Genomic DNA, 17,783 nt, shown 5'->3' on the forward strand with positions numbered 1-17,783 from the left:
AGGAAAAGGCTGTTCGCCTCCAGGACGACCGTGGCCGGGCAAAGGGGCCTAGTGCTGCAGTATCAAGAGCAGCACCACCAGTTTTCACCCGCCTGTCATCAGGCTGCTGAACAAGGCATAAAGCCTCGTTCAGCAGCCTGATGACAGGCGCTGGTGTCAGACCTTAGCTCTTCCTTGGACCGACCTGTGGATTACACCGACAAGTGACTTGACTTTTTTTTTCTTTGCTCTTCCTCGTGGACCTAGTTGCGGATTATGACCAGTGTCAGTATATGTGGATTATGCGGTTGACACGCACTGACATTTTGCACCTTAATCCCATGTACAACGCACTGACTTGTCTTTCTGTGTGTTTTTTTCCCTAGAACCTTAACTAACGTCCATAGGTATATCATGCACAGTATACTGCTATGCCGCACCTTCATATCTTATCTCAGATACCATGTGTAAATATGTAGATCATTTGTTATTTGTTATTTTTTTCTTGTTTTATCTCCTTTCCCACCTTGCCCCCCCCCCTCTTCTTCTTCCCTTTCTTTCATCTATGGAAATAAGGAGATATGATGGGAACTATGCATGAAAACGAATTTCACCCACTTCTTTACTTCTGTGAACCTGTGATGTGATAATAAAGCCGATTCTGATATCTACATCCTGAACATTAAACTCGCCGGTCTCTTCCTACAGCACCTGTGCTCAGTTCCGGTCCATAGAAGGGTCTACTGTATATCTGGTAAATTGCAAACACACACATGCTGTATTGTGGGGAAAGCTTTTGCAGAAAATAGAAGATCGACAAGCGTTGTCGAGAGAGAGAGAGAGAGGAGAGAGAGAGAGAGATGTAGGGGGAGATGTACAATATGTATGTAAAGATAGAGAGTGATGTAGAGAGATGCAGAGAGAGAGAGAGAGAGAGAGAGAGAGAGAGAGAGAGATAGAGGAGAGGAGAGAGGGAGAGAGAGAGATGTAGGGGGAGATGTACAATATGTATGTAAAGATAGAGAGTGATGTAGAGAGATGCAGAGAGAGAGAGAGAGAGATAGAGGAGAGGAGAGAGGGAGAGAGAGAGATGTAGACAGAGATGCAGAGAGAGAGTGAGAGAGAGAGAGAGAGAGAGATGTAGAAAGAGCGATGTGGGGGGGGGGGGGTGAGAGGAGAATGAGCTTCTGACCTCGTTCACTCCTCTGTCGGGACATTTGCTAAATAATTTAAACACACACACACACACACACACACACACACACACACACACACACACACACACACACTCACTCTCTCTCATTCATACCACCTCTATCATCACTGCACGCTTTCATGGCTGTCCGCTCTCTCTCTCTCTGTCCGATACTTATAAACTGAAAACACACACACGCGCACACACGCGCACACACACACACACACACACACACACACACACACACACACGCACACACACACACACACACACACGCACACACACGCGAAGGCAGCTCCATCTTCAGATGGAGCATGAAGGCTGCATCTATAAATACTCACTTCCTGTGTCCGTCCCATAACCCCATAAGGAATACAACACACACACACACACACACACACACACACACACACACACACACACACACACACACACACACACACACACACACACACACACACACACACTTATACACAAGTACTCTCCCCACATCAATACGAATAAAGCTAGCTCTCTTGCATTCTCTTCTATCTATCCATGTCTGTCTCTCTCTCTCTCTCTCTCTCTCTCACACACACACACACATACATAACGTATGTGAACGAACACACACACACACACACACACACACACACACACACACACACACACACACATGAACACACCCACAGGTACTTTCCACATCAATGCCGGTACACCTCTCACTCTGCCTGTCTCTGTCACACCCACTCACACACACTCGAGTATAAACACACACACACACACACACACACACACACACACACACACACACACACACACACACACACACACACACACACACACACACACACACACACACACACACACACACACACACACACACACACACACACACACACACACACAGCTGCAGACAAGCAGAAGTAGTCTCTATCGGCTGGTATAGGGTCAGACAGAAGTCTCTATCGGATTCGGCTGGTGTGTGTGTGTGTGAGTGTGTGTGTGGGTCACACAGAGGACAGTGTTGGTGCTGACATATCGATGGTCTGAGGGGCCCGTCTGTTATCTGAGGCGTCGTCGGCCAGTGTTGCCAGATTTGCGAGAGAAACAAGTGGTCATGGGTCTACAAAAAAAACACGCCCAAAAGAAGAAGAGACTATAGGCTGCATGATCACACACACACACACACACACACAGCAAATTGATCGGCTATTCTCAAACAAATCTTCCAAAAAAATTATTAAATATTTTCCAAACATTTTAACAATGCAAATCTTGTATGTGGGCTGGGGGTCCCTGGCACAAAATATTTTCAGATGGGTGGTCCGCGGACATATACATATTAAGTCGGGGGTCCTTGACATGAAAATGTTTGAGAACCGGCAGTTAAGTGTTGGAAAGCGTCTGTTGACGAAAATCTGCTGTTGAATGCAATGACTGGGCGGTGGGTACACTGTCGCGTCGGATCGCAAGTTGTAAGGAAGCGTCAAAAGCCGACTGGGCTTTCAATCGTCGGAGAGCAGCGCGCTTGTTGTTGAAAAAGACATCAAGCCATAGGCTATTTATAGCACCATAGTAGCCGTCTGTGGGTGTCGGCTCTCGGGTGCATTCAGCAACTTGTTTTCACACCTTCCAACCGACTGATCTCCCGACTTCATTCGACTGCCGGTCTGTAGTAATCTGTAGTAGTCCGTTTGGTGGAGAGCTACCTTTAGAAACAAGCTAAACAAAGTCAAAGTCGCTTATAATAAGCAGACATGGCAACACCGGTTGTCGGCCAGCCAGCCAGCCAGCCGGCCAGGGCCCTTATCAGGGGCTTCGTCCTGGCCCGTGCCAGGAACGGACACGGCCATCCCGCCACGTTGCCATTGGGCCGTGTCAGATTTCAGCAGGCGTTACCTCACCGCCCATCCGGCCCATCCCCCTCGTTAACCCAATTAACCACTTGTGCCCTATATACTTTGACTCTGTACTCTTGACCCGTCTGACCATGAGGAAGACGCAAGTCGAAACGTCAGTCACCGCTGCAAAATAATAAATAGGCTACGTGTAGACTGAAGCGCGTTGGACTTCTGTTTGGCCCTATATACACTTTGTTGTTATTATGACGAATAGTGGAACTAAGCCGGTTTTACTAGGTCACAAAGCGGAGCATCGCAACGCGTCGTAAGCTCGTAAAATCAGCTATTTTAGAGCAATTTTGACCATGACCAAATTAGCCAGGTTGAAAATGGTTTACCCTGCGTTGCCACGGAAACATGCGTCACAAGAAAAGAGAGAGAAAGACAGAGAAAGAGACAGAGAAAGAGGGGTATTGTGAGATACTGAAAGGAAAGAAACAAGGTCTCTCTCGCCTGATTTATACTTAGTTGCCCGCCTGGCGTTGCCTGCGGTAAATAGCAGATCTACAAGCTCAAAACGCGTTGTGTGAGCTTGTAGATCTGCTATTTAACTGAGCACGACACGGTCGGGCACGCCACTGAGTATAAATCAGGGCATCACTCTCTTCTCTCTTTCTCTCTCATGTGAATAGCAGCAGAGATAAGCATCTAAATGCCTCTCTTATTAGTGTTAATAATGTGCCATTGAAAAGGATCCTTGATTCATACTCTTTCATAGACACACGCGCGCGTGCACGCGCACGCACACACACACACACACCACGCGCACACAGGCTGGTTTGGCAGTGTGAAGGAAGCGCCCTGTTTCTGGGGGTTTATATTTTTAGCAGAGAGCTTCGACACACAAGAGCTCCCATAATGCTTTGTGGTTTTGGAGGAGCCTCTGCCTCTGCTCTCTAATTTAGAGAGTCCTGTATAGAACAAACACGCTCACATACACACGCCCACACTCACACACACACACACACACACATACACACATACACACACACACACACATTCCCTCGCTACTGTAGAGGTGAGCAGCAGTCCCTCCATCGTTTGTTTTATGTTGTTGTTGATGTCGTGCAGAAACCTTGTATATTAACTTTTTGTGTTTTTCGTTCTCCTAAATGAACGCCCTACTTGATCACACTACACAGCGTCACAGAAAAGTATCCAAAAATAGCAGATCTGCGAGCTCGTTCGAGCCACGTTTTGAGCTTACATACAGATCTGCTATTTTGGATACTTTTGTATCCAAAAATAGGGAGACAAGAGAGGTGGGGGGAGGGGGGGCAGCATACATATGAACAGACTGGCTGAAGGAGAGAGAGAGAGAGAGAGAGAGAGAGAGAGAGAGAGAGAGAGAGAGAGAGAGAGAGAGAGAGAGAGAGAGAGAGAGAGAGAGAGAGAGAATACAGTAAAAATCTGGACGTGGGCAGAGAGAAAAGAGGAGGAGGAGGAGGATAACGGTGCAATGAAGGAGGACAAGGAGGTAACGGGGGGGGGGGCTACAAAACGGAATGAACAAATGAACGAGAGAAGAGACTCATTGAAGACATGGAGAGAAAAATTACATGGGAGAGAGAGAGAGAGAGAGAGTGGGGAGATAAAGAGAGATAGATGGAGAGGGGGAAAGAGAGAAAGAGAGAGGGGTGAAGGGGAAGAAGGAGATAGAACCATAGATGGAGAAGAGAGAGAGATGGAGGAGGGGAGAGAGAGAGAGAGAGAGAAAGAGAGAGAGAGAAAGGGGGATAAAGCTGTGACAGTGGCAACCACGCTGGTTGTCATGGCGACCGGCGCTGGGAGCAGGTAGAGGCGAGTCTCCTGGGAACGAACAGCTCTCTCTCTCTCTCTCTCTCTGCTCCCCCATCCATCCCTCCATTCCACCTTTCCTTCTCTCTCTCCCTCTCTCTCTCCTCCCTCCCTACCCCATCCATCCCTCAATTCCACCTCTTTCTTTCTCTCCCTCTCCATCTCCACTCTATTCCTCTTTTAATCCTTATCCTCATTCTCTTTCTATTCCATTCTCTTCTCCTGTTCCAACTCTCTCTCTCTCTCTCTCATCCCCTTCCCCGTTCTCCATCATCCCTCCCTCCCTCTGTCTCTCTACTCCCTCTCACCTACTCATTTCTCTCTCTCTCTCTCTCTCTCTCTCTCTCTCTCTCTCTACTGCACATCCTCTGTACCCCCTCCTCTCTCTCTCGCATGCTCTCTCCATCCCCTCCCTCCCTCTCTCTCTCTCATCCCCTCCCTCCCTCCCTCCCTCCCTCCCTCTCTCTCTCTCTCTCTCTCCATCCCCTCCATTAGGCAGCCCTCGCTCTCTTCCCATTTTTGTTGGTATTTCTCTCTCTCTCTCTCTCTCCGTCCGTCCACTCTCCTTCTGCAAACTACACTTCTCTCTATCCATCCTTCCTCCCTTCCAGCCATAGCCCCCCTCCCCCTCTTTCACTCGATACCCCCCCCCCCCCCCCCGCCTGCTCTATCCGTTTAGCGTTAAGTCAATCTCCCTCTCCATTCCCTTCGCCCTTTTCTGCACCTTCTTCCTCTCAATTCAATTCAATCCAAAGGAGCTTTATTGGCACGGGAAAACATACGTTTACATTGCCAAAGCATGTATGAACAGTTGGAGGGGGAACGGCATCGTGTTAAACAGAGCTATGTCACGTTGCGACGTTAAATACACATGTTATATACAGGGTATAAAGCTTCTTTTTTTAGACAAATAGCAGCAATCTTTCGCAGTCACTTTTGGGACAATTTGCAGTATTTTCCCCAAATACTGTTTAAATACGGTAGTATACAAAAAAAGCCTTAGATTTAAAATGTGTTTAAAGGTAGCAGCTAAGTTTATACGTCTGAGAAATATATATATATAATTTGTTTTCTTTTTTTCTGTGATGATCCTTCTTGTTGCCTTTGAACATCATGTATGTATCTATCTACTGTACTTTTGTTTCTCCTTGTGTCTGTAACCTGCATCTTAACTGCTGTGCCCTCTTTGGCGCCTGAATTTGCCCCGCAGGATCAATAAGGTCTTATCTCTCTCTCTCTCTCTCTCTGTGTGTGTTTCCCATTGCCCCTCTATTATCCGGGTGCATTTTGTCATCACTCTCTCTCTCTCCTTCTCTGTCTCTTTCTCAAGGCTTAATTTTATTCCTGCGGTCCTCTCATTATCTCATGGTCTCTCTCTCCCTCTCTCTCTCTCTCTCTCTCTACCCCTCCCTGGCTATGTTCCTCCTCCCTCCCAGCCCCCTCCTGAGAATATGTATGTGAGTATGCTGTGCGGCACTGCCCAATTACTGCAAGGGAGATCCTGTGTGTGTGTGTGTGTGTGTGTGTGTGTGTGTGTGTGTGTGTGTGTGTGTGTGTGTGTGTGTGTGTGTGTGTGCATGAATGAGTGAGTGTGTGTGTTATCTTTGAGAGCAGTGGTACAGTGGTTTGTTTTGACCTACCTAGCACCTTCCAGCCCCTTCTGTCTGTCCTGTGACTCACTGAGTCAACAAAATTGCTGCGATTCTCCAGGACCCCACCTCTCCTGTGGTGCGTGGCTGCGCGCGCGCGCGTGTGTGTGTGTGTGTGTGTGTGTGTGTGTGTGTGTGTGTGTGTGTGTGTGTGTGTGTGTGTGTGTGTGTGTGTGTGTGTGTGTGTGTGTGTGTGTGTGTGTACCTTTGAACACATTTGAAATATGAGGCTTTCTGTATACTATTTTAAGTAGTTTTGGGGAAATAAATACTGCTAATTCTCCCAAAAGTGACAGCAAAATCTTGAGAGATTTCTGCAATTTGTTTCAAAAAGCTTTATACCCTTGCCAACATGTATATATAACGTCGCAATGTGACTTTTTTTTAACACAACGCTGTACCCCCCTCCAACTGTACATACTTTCTCCCTTTTTTTCTTAAATTGAATTGTGTGTGTGTGTATGTGCGTGCGCCTGTGCATGCATTTCCAAGACACACACACACACAGCTTTCCATATACGTTTAACACAGGCTTTGGGTGTTTTTTTGTGCATCTGTGCATGCAATGGTTTAGACATGTTCTCACTTGAGGCAAAGAAAAGAAGCGTGGGGTCTAACTTTCCCAGGTGGATGCATACAGACAGACCGGTTCTTTTTTTTCCTTCGTTTTATACACCTGCAGCTATTCCAACGAACGCCTTTCCGCGGCGGGGAAGTTCGATATTGCACAATGCTGTCTGTGGAGTCAGCTGACTGTGGGGTTACATAGGTTCTCTCTGAGCCGTGACTTCTCTCGTGCACCATGAATATCATATCGTTGCTGTCAAGGCTGAAACCTCTTATATCCAGTGGTGGAAAGTAACTAAGTACATTTACTATTTGCACTTTACTTGAGTATTTCCAATTTCCAATACTTTTACTCCACTACATCTCAGAGGCAAATATTGTACTTTTACTCCACTACAATTATTTGAAACGTTTACTAGTTACTTTGCAGGTATAAATTATTACATTATAAAACCTACATTAATCACTTTAGCCCTATTTTATACCGAGGCTATTTGAAAATAGCCGATCTACAAGCCCACAACGCGTCGCACCGCGACGCGTTGTGAGCTTGTAGATCAGCTATTTTCAAACATTTTAGTACTTTTACTTTTGGTACTTTAAGTACATTTTGATACCAATACTTTTGTACTTTAACTCAAGTACATTTGGAATTCCTGACTTTTACCTGGTAACAGAGTACTTCTACATTACAGTATTGATACTTTTACTTAAGTAAAACATTTGAGTACTTTTTCCACCACTGGCGTGCACCATGAATATCATATCGTTGCTGTCAAGGCTGAAACCTCTTATATCCATACTATAATAATAACTTTATTTGTATAGCACCTTTCATACAAAAATGTAACCCAAAGTGCTTCACTTTAAGATAATAAATAGTAGAATGCCAGAAGAAACAGTAAATTGGCAAACAGAAACATAACTAAACAGCAGGGTAGTTAAACTAAAGAGCAAGTCAAACGTAGGGCAAAATTACACAAATTAATCAAAGTAGAAATAGCATTCTTTAAAAAATCTTTAAAATTAAAAGAATAGACCCAGAAAGTGGCCTCACCGCTGTTCTTATGAGAAGCTTCGGGAACCTCTAGTTAGGAGAGCACAGGAAAGGAGGACCTGAGAGTGTTCTGGTTGTATAAAACTCTATAGAATCCTTGATATATGAAGGTGCCAAGTTATTAAGTGCTTTGTAAACAAATAAAAGTGCTTTAAAATAAAAATCAATTCTAAAAGATACAGGTCGCCAGTGTAGTGTTGACAGGACTGGACTAATGTGATGGAAAGATTCTATAGTCATCGAACAAGTTCCTTTTACCGCGTCGCGTAATTGGAAAGTAATTCGTCGAATCTCTGTTGCTTCCACTATAGTACTTTAACCTGTGTTATTCATTATAAAAGGGCATTATTATAGAGCGTGGAAGAGTACTTCGCTGATATGGCGTAAGTCATCATCATCGCCGTCTTTATCGTAGTTTTGGACATAGTTACAATTACCTCTCTTCCTGGGAGACTCGGGGAATCAAGAAGGTTTTATTTGTCACTAAAACGTATACAAAGTACAAGCAGCGAAACTCGTTACGCCAAAGATTGTCAGAAAACAATCTTTCGCAGAAAATAACAGATCGACCAGATCAAAACTGCGACGCGTTTTGATCTTGTCGATCTGTTATTTTCAGCGAAAGCCTTCCCCACAATAACAGAAAAGACACTATAGTATAGAGCCCTGGTTTAAGTAAAAAAAGATATACGTAAACAGTATAGATATATACAGTGAGAAACACATACCATAAGATCCTGTCTTAGCAGGTACACTGGCTTATCAATATGCAGCAGTTCCAGCAGTGCGAGTGATGTGCATGTACATATCTGCCTACTGTGTGCATATGCATATCTAATCATATGCAATTACCTACACAGTTGGATATGTATTAGATACACACACACACACACACACACACACACACACACACACACATTTATGCTGCGTTCACACTGGCAGAGACACAGGCTACCATTAATTTTCAATGGAAGCCAATGACATGAAGATACAAAGCTACGTCCGACGTTTGTAGCGGCTACAAAGCTACAAATAAAGTACAACACAATAGAAAACAGAAGGGAACGCAGTTTTATATCAGTTTTTCCCCCCTAATAATGATGACTCAATCAGGCAATCCGGTACACTTCCCCTTCTTGAGATTCTAATTCCCTTTTCTGTGGAATTTCTTGACCTCCGACTTCCCAGTAACCGACAACATTAATCAAGTGTCATCATACTGTAGGTCACCCAGGTCATTTAGTGCACTGTTCCGTGGAAAAAACTAACAAATCGACATTACCTACTAAATGCATGGTCAGGGACCACATGCAATACTTTCACAGGACACACCAGTGGTCCACGGACCACCTGTTGAAAACCCCTTGCTTTATGGGACCAATGTTTGAGTCCATGGCAATAGCACAAACATAGAGTTACACGCCGTACATACAGTAATGTATAATGGAGTACATGTGAGAATTGGGGCCTATGCATGTCCGTGGCCACAGACGACTGATCCCCACGCAGCCACTTTATAACATGTTCTAAGTGAATGGAGAGTACTGGGTGACTGACATGGTGAATGCACACGAGTGGTTCCAGTAAAGGAGGGAGACACACATTTTAAAGCTCATTGAGAGGAGCTAATTAGAGATTGTGAAACTGGTTTCCCTGCCTTTTATCGTCCCCATCGCTGCAAAGCAATTACCTCTACTCTGTATTCAGTCAAACACAAAGCCAATACACTGCAGTCAAGTGTACATCTACAGAGTCAATCCTCACCGTATGTGGCATAACGTCTCTGTCGGGTGGAAACCTCATATGTTCAAAACTGTTACTGTTCAGGCTTCAAATTAAAAAATAGCAAAAGTAGTCAAGCTTGCAGATCTGCTACTTTTGATGCTGTTGTGTGACGCTGTAGTATGATGATCAATGCGACGCGTTGTGAGCTTGTAGATCTGCTATTTTCAAATATTTTGTACTTTTACTTTTGGTACTTTAAGTACATTTTGATGCCAATACTTTTGTACTTTTACTCAAGTACATTTTGAATTATGGACTTTTACTTGCAACAGAGTATTTTTATATTGCAGTATTGGTACTTTTACTTAAGTAAAGAATTTGAGTACTTTTTCCACCACTGCAAGCAACCACACACACACACACACACACACACACACACACACACACACACACACACACACACACACACACACACACACACACACACACACACACACACACACACACACACACACACACACACACACACACACACACACACACACACACACACACACACACGCAGCGCTTGCCTGGGCAGGGTGGAAAAGAGTGGAGTCAAAGGTTGTTTTTTTGACTGAGGGCTGTGGATGCCTTTCCGTCTGTTGTACCTATAACTGTCTCCAGCTCCAGCTGTGTTTCCCCTCTGTCTGTCTGTCTGTCTGTCTGTCTGTCTGTCTGTCTGTCTGTCTGTCTGTCTGTCTGTCTGCCTGCCTGCCTGCCTGCCTGTCTGTCTGTCTGTCTGTCTGTCTGCCTGCCTGTCTGTGGACCTCTCTCTGTGTCTGGGGGTCAAACTCCAAAAGCTTGTCCTGTTGAGGGCAGCAGCGGATATGAAGAACTGAGATCCTTTTCATCTCCTTGATCTACGGGATATGAAAGGAAAGTGACCCTCCCCCAAGGCCCGAGCACACACACACACACACACACACACACACACACACACACACACACACACACACACACACACACACACACACACACACACAGGTATAAGAGACACTGCGGTGGTATTTCAGGGTTGTGTGTGTGTGTGTGTGTGTGTGTGTGTGTGTGTGTGTGTGTGTGTGTGTGTGTGTGTGTGTGTGTGTGTGTGTGTGTGTGTGTGTGTGTGTGTGTGTGTGTGTGTGTGTGTGTGAGGAGAGTCTTTGTCCTGAGAAGAGAGTGAGAAGGACCCACTTCCTGTGTCAAATTGCCTCTCACATTCCACACTCTCTCTCCATCCCCCTTCCACTCATGCTATTTTGTCCCCTCCCTCACTCACTCGATCCCTCTCTCTCAGTCTCTCTCTCTCTCTCTCTCTTTCTTCATGTCTCTATGGGGGGCTTTGTCCACCACCGGAGGCACAACACACTGATTCATTCCACAAGCTCAACATGATCCCCTCAAACACAACACCTAGATTCTCTCTCTCTCGCTCTCTCTCTATATCTCTCTCTCACACACACACACACACACACACACACACACACACACACACACACACACACACACACACACACACACACACACACACACACACACACACACACACACACACACACACACACAATACCAAACATAGGCCTGTGAGCACAAGTTGGCACCAGAAATACACTATTTTTGTGCCCACACACACACAGACAGATGGATAGTTGGGTACTAACTCATCTGAAGGCGGATGGATGAACATGCGCGCGCACACACACGCACAGATGACTGTGGGAAAAAAAACAGGCCCCATCTAAATTTACTTAGGATCAGGAGGAGGATGTCAGGATATGACGTCATAACAACCTCTATCACAGGAAATACCCATTTGAGATCACCAACCGGGGAGCAATCATCAAAATAGAACACACACACACACACACACACACACACACACACTGTCATTTGGTTGCGGTAGTTGCTGGGAGATCAAAAGATCCTAACAGTTAGGACTGCATAATAAATCACAAAAGACAATCACAACGACATTGCAGTGTAGAAGACAACTGTAATTTTCCAAACTGCACTAAGGCTTCAATTTCTTTTCCTCAGCAAGGTGTTTTAGTTGAGCTCTTAACCACTTCAACCCTATTATATGGTTGACCAGAGTCCCTCAGGGATCTATACTAGAGTCTTTTCTGTATAGGCTATATACAATGTCACCTCCCGGCCCTGTCCCTGCCCTGTACTACATGCCGAAGTGTCCATGAGCAAGACACTTATAACCCAGAACACAGAGCTCTACCCCTGAGCGCGCCGCTCATCGTCACGACCCTCTGAACAGCCATCAGCTGGGTGGAGCTGAAACTTTCCTTTCCCAACACTCCCACCCACTGTAAAGCAAAACGCCTCGTTACCTTTTACAGCTTTTTGACTTTCTACAGGGATTTTGCAGGAGTTTGCTCACACACACACACACACACACACACACACCTGCTCCAAGAGTCATTTTGGAAGTGCAAATATGTCCACTGCTAACACTGTATGTCGGTGGTTTTCAACCCTTTTCACATCAAGGTCCATTATTTATTCGGCATTTGAGCCTCTCAGACCCAAAACTTCAAATATTTTGTTTTCGTTGGATACGAATTTGCCCACAATTCCATCCTGTATTGATGTTGGTACCATAGGAGAGATAACAGGCAATCCGTGATCAAAATAACAATTCTTCTACATCCTCTAATTGTGCAGACTTCTTGTAAATTAAGTGAGGCAGATGTTTAACAATAATTTTACTATTGAGAGCATAAAATGAAACCAAATGGGTCCATTTGGTTTAATTTTACACTTTCATTTTACACTTTCAAGAGTTAAAGATCTATAAGGGTCCATTTGGTTGCCAACTCTCCATCATTTAGCTGGGGACCACCTGGAACCCCCTTCGAGGACCACCGGTGGTCCCCGGACCACTGGTTGAGAACCACTGCTGTATGTAAAAGAAGGGGGAAAAAAAGGAATGTCTGCGCGTATCATAATTTACATCCCATTCAAAGCCTAATATTCAGCAAACATATTGTAATATGATTCCGTCACTATTGCGTAATGAATATATCGTCTCTGTCGGGTGAAAACCTCGTACGGTTACTTCATACCTTAAAAAAGGTTACTTTTCAGGATTCAAATTCAAAAATAGCAAAAGTAGCAGATCTACAAGCTACTGTATAGATCTGCTATACTTTTTGATGCTTTAGTGTGATGCTGCAGTATGATCATAACGTTAAAATATGGAGATAAGAGGTTTCTGCCCGACACAGCAATGATATATATGTACGTGTGGGGCCAAAGTCACTGTATATGTCAGGCCTGATTTATGATCCGTCATACGACGGGGCCACAAATAGCCGATGTACAAGCTCACCACGCGTTGCATCCACGCGTTGGGTCCGCGGCCAAAATACATATCATTTTGGGGGTCCTTGACAAAAGCTGGAGCACCACTGATATAGCAACATACACATTTTTAGATATGTATTTGGCTGCGGACCCCCCCACCTCAAAATGTTTTGTTCCAGGGACCCCCAGAAGCAAAGATTTGAGTTACAAATGTTTGCTTTAAAAAATATATATTTGCACAAATGTTCACGATTTTTCAAAAAAAAAATAGCAGAGCTTCAAGCTCAGAGCTTGTACATCTGCTATTTTTGAATAACCAAAGACATCTGAAATGACACAGATGTGTTCCCGGATTGAATGGGTTACGGCTCTCCCCAGGATTGAGTTTTCTGAGCTTAGACTCGTGAGCATCTATGTGATGTTTGTGTGTGATGATACATGTCTCTGCCAAGTGCCGACACACCATCAAATACACACCTGCGCTCATCTCACCACGTCTAGCGGTGTGTCTGTGCCGGCATGTGTGTGTGTGTGTGTGTGTGTGTGTGTGTGTGTGTGTGGGTGGGTGGGTGAGTGTGTGTCAGTGTGTCAGAAGACACCTGTCTCTGTGAGCCGCAGAGTTTAAAGACAGATTAGCTCAGTTGAAGGCTCTTGTCGTCAGGGACCTTGGCAAAGATCAAAACCGGCTGACCCAATAATCGCCAAGCCGGTATAGCCCAGCCTGCCCGGGACATGCCCACAGACTGGTTGTTAAGAGGGTTTCAACAACTTAGGATGCCCAGAAAGGAGGCAAAAAAGGCTGGCAAAGTACTGCGCTGTCTCTCTGCTATATTTGGCACCACACCGCATATATGGAGGAGACGCTGCTACTTATACCCATATAGAGTACTGAGTGACATGCTTATTTATTGTATCATGAAGACATATTCCAGGATTTTGTGAATGTAACCTTAACTGTACCTAATAATATGTGTGTCCTTGTATGCTCTCCTTTATGTGGACATGAATACATTGTTAAAATGGTGTTTAACCAGTTGAAGCATTTTGCCAAAAATAGCAGATCATCTACAGTACAAGCTCACGATGTGTCTCGAGAGATTTGGTGTAGACAGTGGGGGGGGGGGGGAAATAAACCAATCCAACTACAGTTGCAGCTCAGGTCTGTTTCACTAGAGCAGTGGTTCTCAACCAGTGGTCCGGGGACCACCAGTGGTCCTTGAGGGGGTTCCAGGGGGTCCCCAGCAAAAGGCGTTAATACATTTTCACCCCTTTATCCATATTGTATACGTTGGCTATTCAAAAATAGCAGATATTCAAGCTCACAGCTTTTTTTGGCGGACCACCATTTTCAGATGGGGGTCCGCGGCCAAATGTATATCAATTTAGCATGAAAAAGGTTGAAAAACCACTGCGCTAGAGGGTTTAAGACCATTTGAAATCATCTGCCAGCAGCCATAGTTCAGGAGGAGCCACAGTAACACAGGATACTGACATTGTTGTGTGTAAAATAACATAGTTATTATTATACACTGACACTATAGTGACTACAGAGGGCTGTCTCACTCTCCTAACTAAACACCGGACACACACACAATGAATGGACACTGACACCGGATACAGAACACAGACACCGGCGTGGAGAATAACCATAGACTAATAGCATATCGTCGCTGTCAGGCAGAAACCTTGTATCTCCATAGTTCTGAATTTTTGTGTTTTTCTCATAAATTAACACCCTACTTGATCACACTACAGCGTCACACAAAAACATTAAAAAAGTAGCAGATCCCGCAAGCTCGAAACGCAGCTTTGAGCATGTACATCTGCTACTTTTTGCCACTTTTAAATTTGAATCCTGAAAAGTAATAACAGTTTGGGGACACATGAGGTTTCCCACCCGACCAGAGATGATATAATAGCCTATATATACGATTTGGAATGTATTGCATTGCACCTTCCTGGATTACTGAGGCAGGAGGAGGACATTAACTACTGTAGCTCATTGGTTCTCAAAGTGGGGTCCGGGGACCCTCAGGGGTCCTTGGGGGGGGGGGGGGGGGGGGTAGCTAAATTAGTTAATATGGCATCACAATCATTGGCTATTCAAAAATAGCAGATATACAAGCTCATAGTGCCGCACTATGAGCTTGTATATCTGCTATTTTTTTTAAATCCCTGGCACAAAATATTTTTGAGAGATTGGGGTCCGCAGCCAAATACATGTCATTTTGGGAGTCCTTGACATGGAAAAGTTTGAGAACCACTGCTGTAGCCTATATATACTGCAGCCAGTCAAAAAGAAAAGGCAATTACAACCCTATGATTACAGCTATGCAACAAGAGTGTGTAAAACCCAGAAAATGAGTGCATGCCCCATCCATCATGCCTGTCTGTCTGTCTGTCTGTCTGTCTGTCTGTGTGTGTCTGTCTGTCTGTCTGTCTGTCTGTCTGTCTGTCTGTCTGTCTGTCTGTCTGTCTGTCTGTCTGTCTGTCTGTCTGTCTGTCTGTCTGTCTGTCTGTCTGTCTGTCTGTCTGTCTGTCTGTCTGTCTGTGTGTGTGTGTGTGTGTGTGTGTGTGTGTGTGTGTGTGTGTGTGTGTGTGTGTGTGTATTCTCTCAATGACTCAGACAGTCAGTCAGTGACAGTCGGGATGTGCCTGTTAGAAAAGGTGTGGGTGGTGGGTGTGCAACTGTGCATGTGCCGCTGAAGGGGGGGGGGGCTGAGGGTGTGTGTGTGTGTGTGGGGGGGGGGGGGGGCAGGGGGTTCGCGCATCCCTAATCAGCTCCTTGCGATTCCCTTCCGATGACATCATTCCATCCTCCCATCTCTTCGCGCACCGCATCGCGGTTCTCCTTCTCTCCTCCGTAATAATAACCCCACCCCTCTCTCTCTCTCTGCCACACACACACACACACACACACACACACACACACACACACACACACACACACACTCTCCTCGGTTAACGGGGAGATGCCCCTGTCTGTCACCCTGTCCCCCATTATCTCCCCTGGCCGTAGGGGGGGGGGGGGGCATCGGCCCGCAGTAGTAGGTCAACCGGCCATCCGACACGACACATCCCCGACACTATAGCCCCCCTCCCCTCCTCTCCTCCCGGTATAGAGACCCCAGCCTGGTCCCCGGTAATAACGTGGTTAAAGCCCGCCATGCAGCCGCAGTGTGGCTACAGTGTAGCGGGATGGAGGAGAGGAGGGGAGGCGGGCAGACACATAGCGGGGGGCTCCGGCACAAAAGACCCCGTCATCAAGCCCAATTAGAGATTACCCGCTAATTACCGAGAGACAGCGCACACACACACACACACACACACACACACACACACACACACACACACACACACGCCTCCCTTCACTACATAACGGGACGCAGGCTTGAGGCTAGTAGCGGCGCTCCAGAGAGAGAGAGAGACCCCATATTAAATAATAAACCCCCCCATTCTGAGACACAAAGGAGGAGGTGGGGGTGGGGGGCTGTGTGGGGTAAAAGGAGGGCAGATAATATGAGGGGTCGAGTGAGTCAGTGTGGGAGGATTGACTACCGACCACCGAGCATAGCGGCCAACGGAGCCGATGTCTCACGAGAGACGCTCTCTCTCACGCACGCGAGCGCACAGTGTGTGCGTGTGTGTACGCGCACGAGAGAGATAGTGTGTGACACACACACAGTAATGTATGCCCTGTTTTCCCATTCCCTCCATTAAAGCAACAATAGGGCTAATAAAACACAAAGGAGGCTGGTTATGGTCATGGTTCTTACCGTAGCGGTGTGCGCAGCGACCAGCGCCGCCAGAAGAGCCAGCAGCCCCGGCAGCTTCATGCTCCTCCTCGGGACGGTGCCTCCTCCCGGTGGTGGGTGTACTCTGTACTGTCCTCCTTCTCCTGCTGCTGCTGAACGCTGCCTGGTGGTGGTGGAGCTGTCTGGCTGCTGGGGGTCCTCACCTCACCGTACTGTACACCAGGAGGACCACCGGGTTCGGGACAATAAACCAAACAAAAGGCTCTTCTTCTCTCCTCGGGGTTATTGTATGTTGTAGTCTCCACAACTTCAGAGCTGGCCGCCGGTCCACGCAGCCAGCAGCCCTAGTACCATCTAATGATCTAATCCGTCTGCTCGCTGTGTGTGTGTTTAAATCCTGCCCTCTTTCTGCTAGAAATATTACAACAAGCACCGGTCGGTCGGTCACGGCTGGCTCCCGGTTAACCGCTCGCTGAACCGAGAGAAGGAGATTCCACCAGGCCTTCTTCTATCTCTATCTCTCTCTCTCTCTTTCTCCGAGTCGACTTTCTGTGAAGCTGATAGATTTACTGGAGAGACTCTCTCTCTCTCTCTCTCTCTCTCTTGCTCGCTCGCGCTCGCTCTCTCTCTCTCTCTCTCTCTCCTCCCCCTCTCCGTTGAGAGCAGGATGTTCCTTATGGCAGCGCCGCTTGGCCTGGGAGTCTGGCAGAAGGAGCTGTGTGTGTGTGCGTGTGTGTGTGTGTGTGTGTGTGTGTGTGTGTGTGTGTGTGTGTGCAGGAGGGGTCTCTCCTCCAAGTCCCAACTAGAGGCGAGGAGAGGATGCCCCCTGCAGCTCGT

General features: G+C 46.3%; 1 protein-coding gene across 4 annotated transcripts in view; it reads right to left on the reverse strand.

The window, feature by feature from the left end:
• Window positions 1–17,582, reverse strand: part of sdc3 (syndecan 3) — a 66,462-nt gene extending 48,880 nt beyond the window's left edge. For all 4 annotated transcript variants that reach the window (XR_013933993.1, XR_013933994.1, XR_013933995.1 and 1 more), the window contains exon 1: window positions 16,968–17,582. Coding sequence is in view for 1 of the 4 variants with exons in the window: in XM_080441601.1 (XP_080297727.1) it covers window positions 16,968–17,027 (60 nt within the window). In the remaining 3 variants the exon portion in view is untranslated. The remainder of the gene's footprint in view (window positions 1–16,967) is intronic.
• Between the last annotated feature and the right edge of the window lie 201 nt (window positions 17,583–17,783).

This window comes from Gymnoscopelus braueri (genome assembly GCF_963280865.1).
Source record: "Gymnoscopelus braueri genome assembly, chromosome: 11".
Taxonomy (NCBI): domain Eukaryota; kingdom Metazoa; phylum Chordata; class Actinopteri; order Myctophiformes; family Myctophidae; genus Gymnoscopelus; species Gymnoscopelus braueri.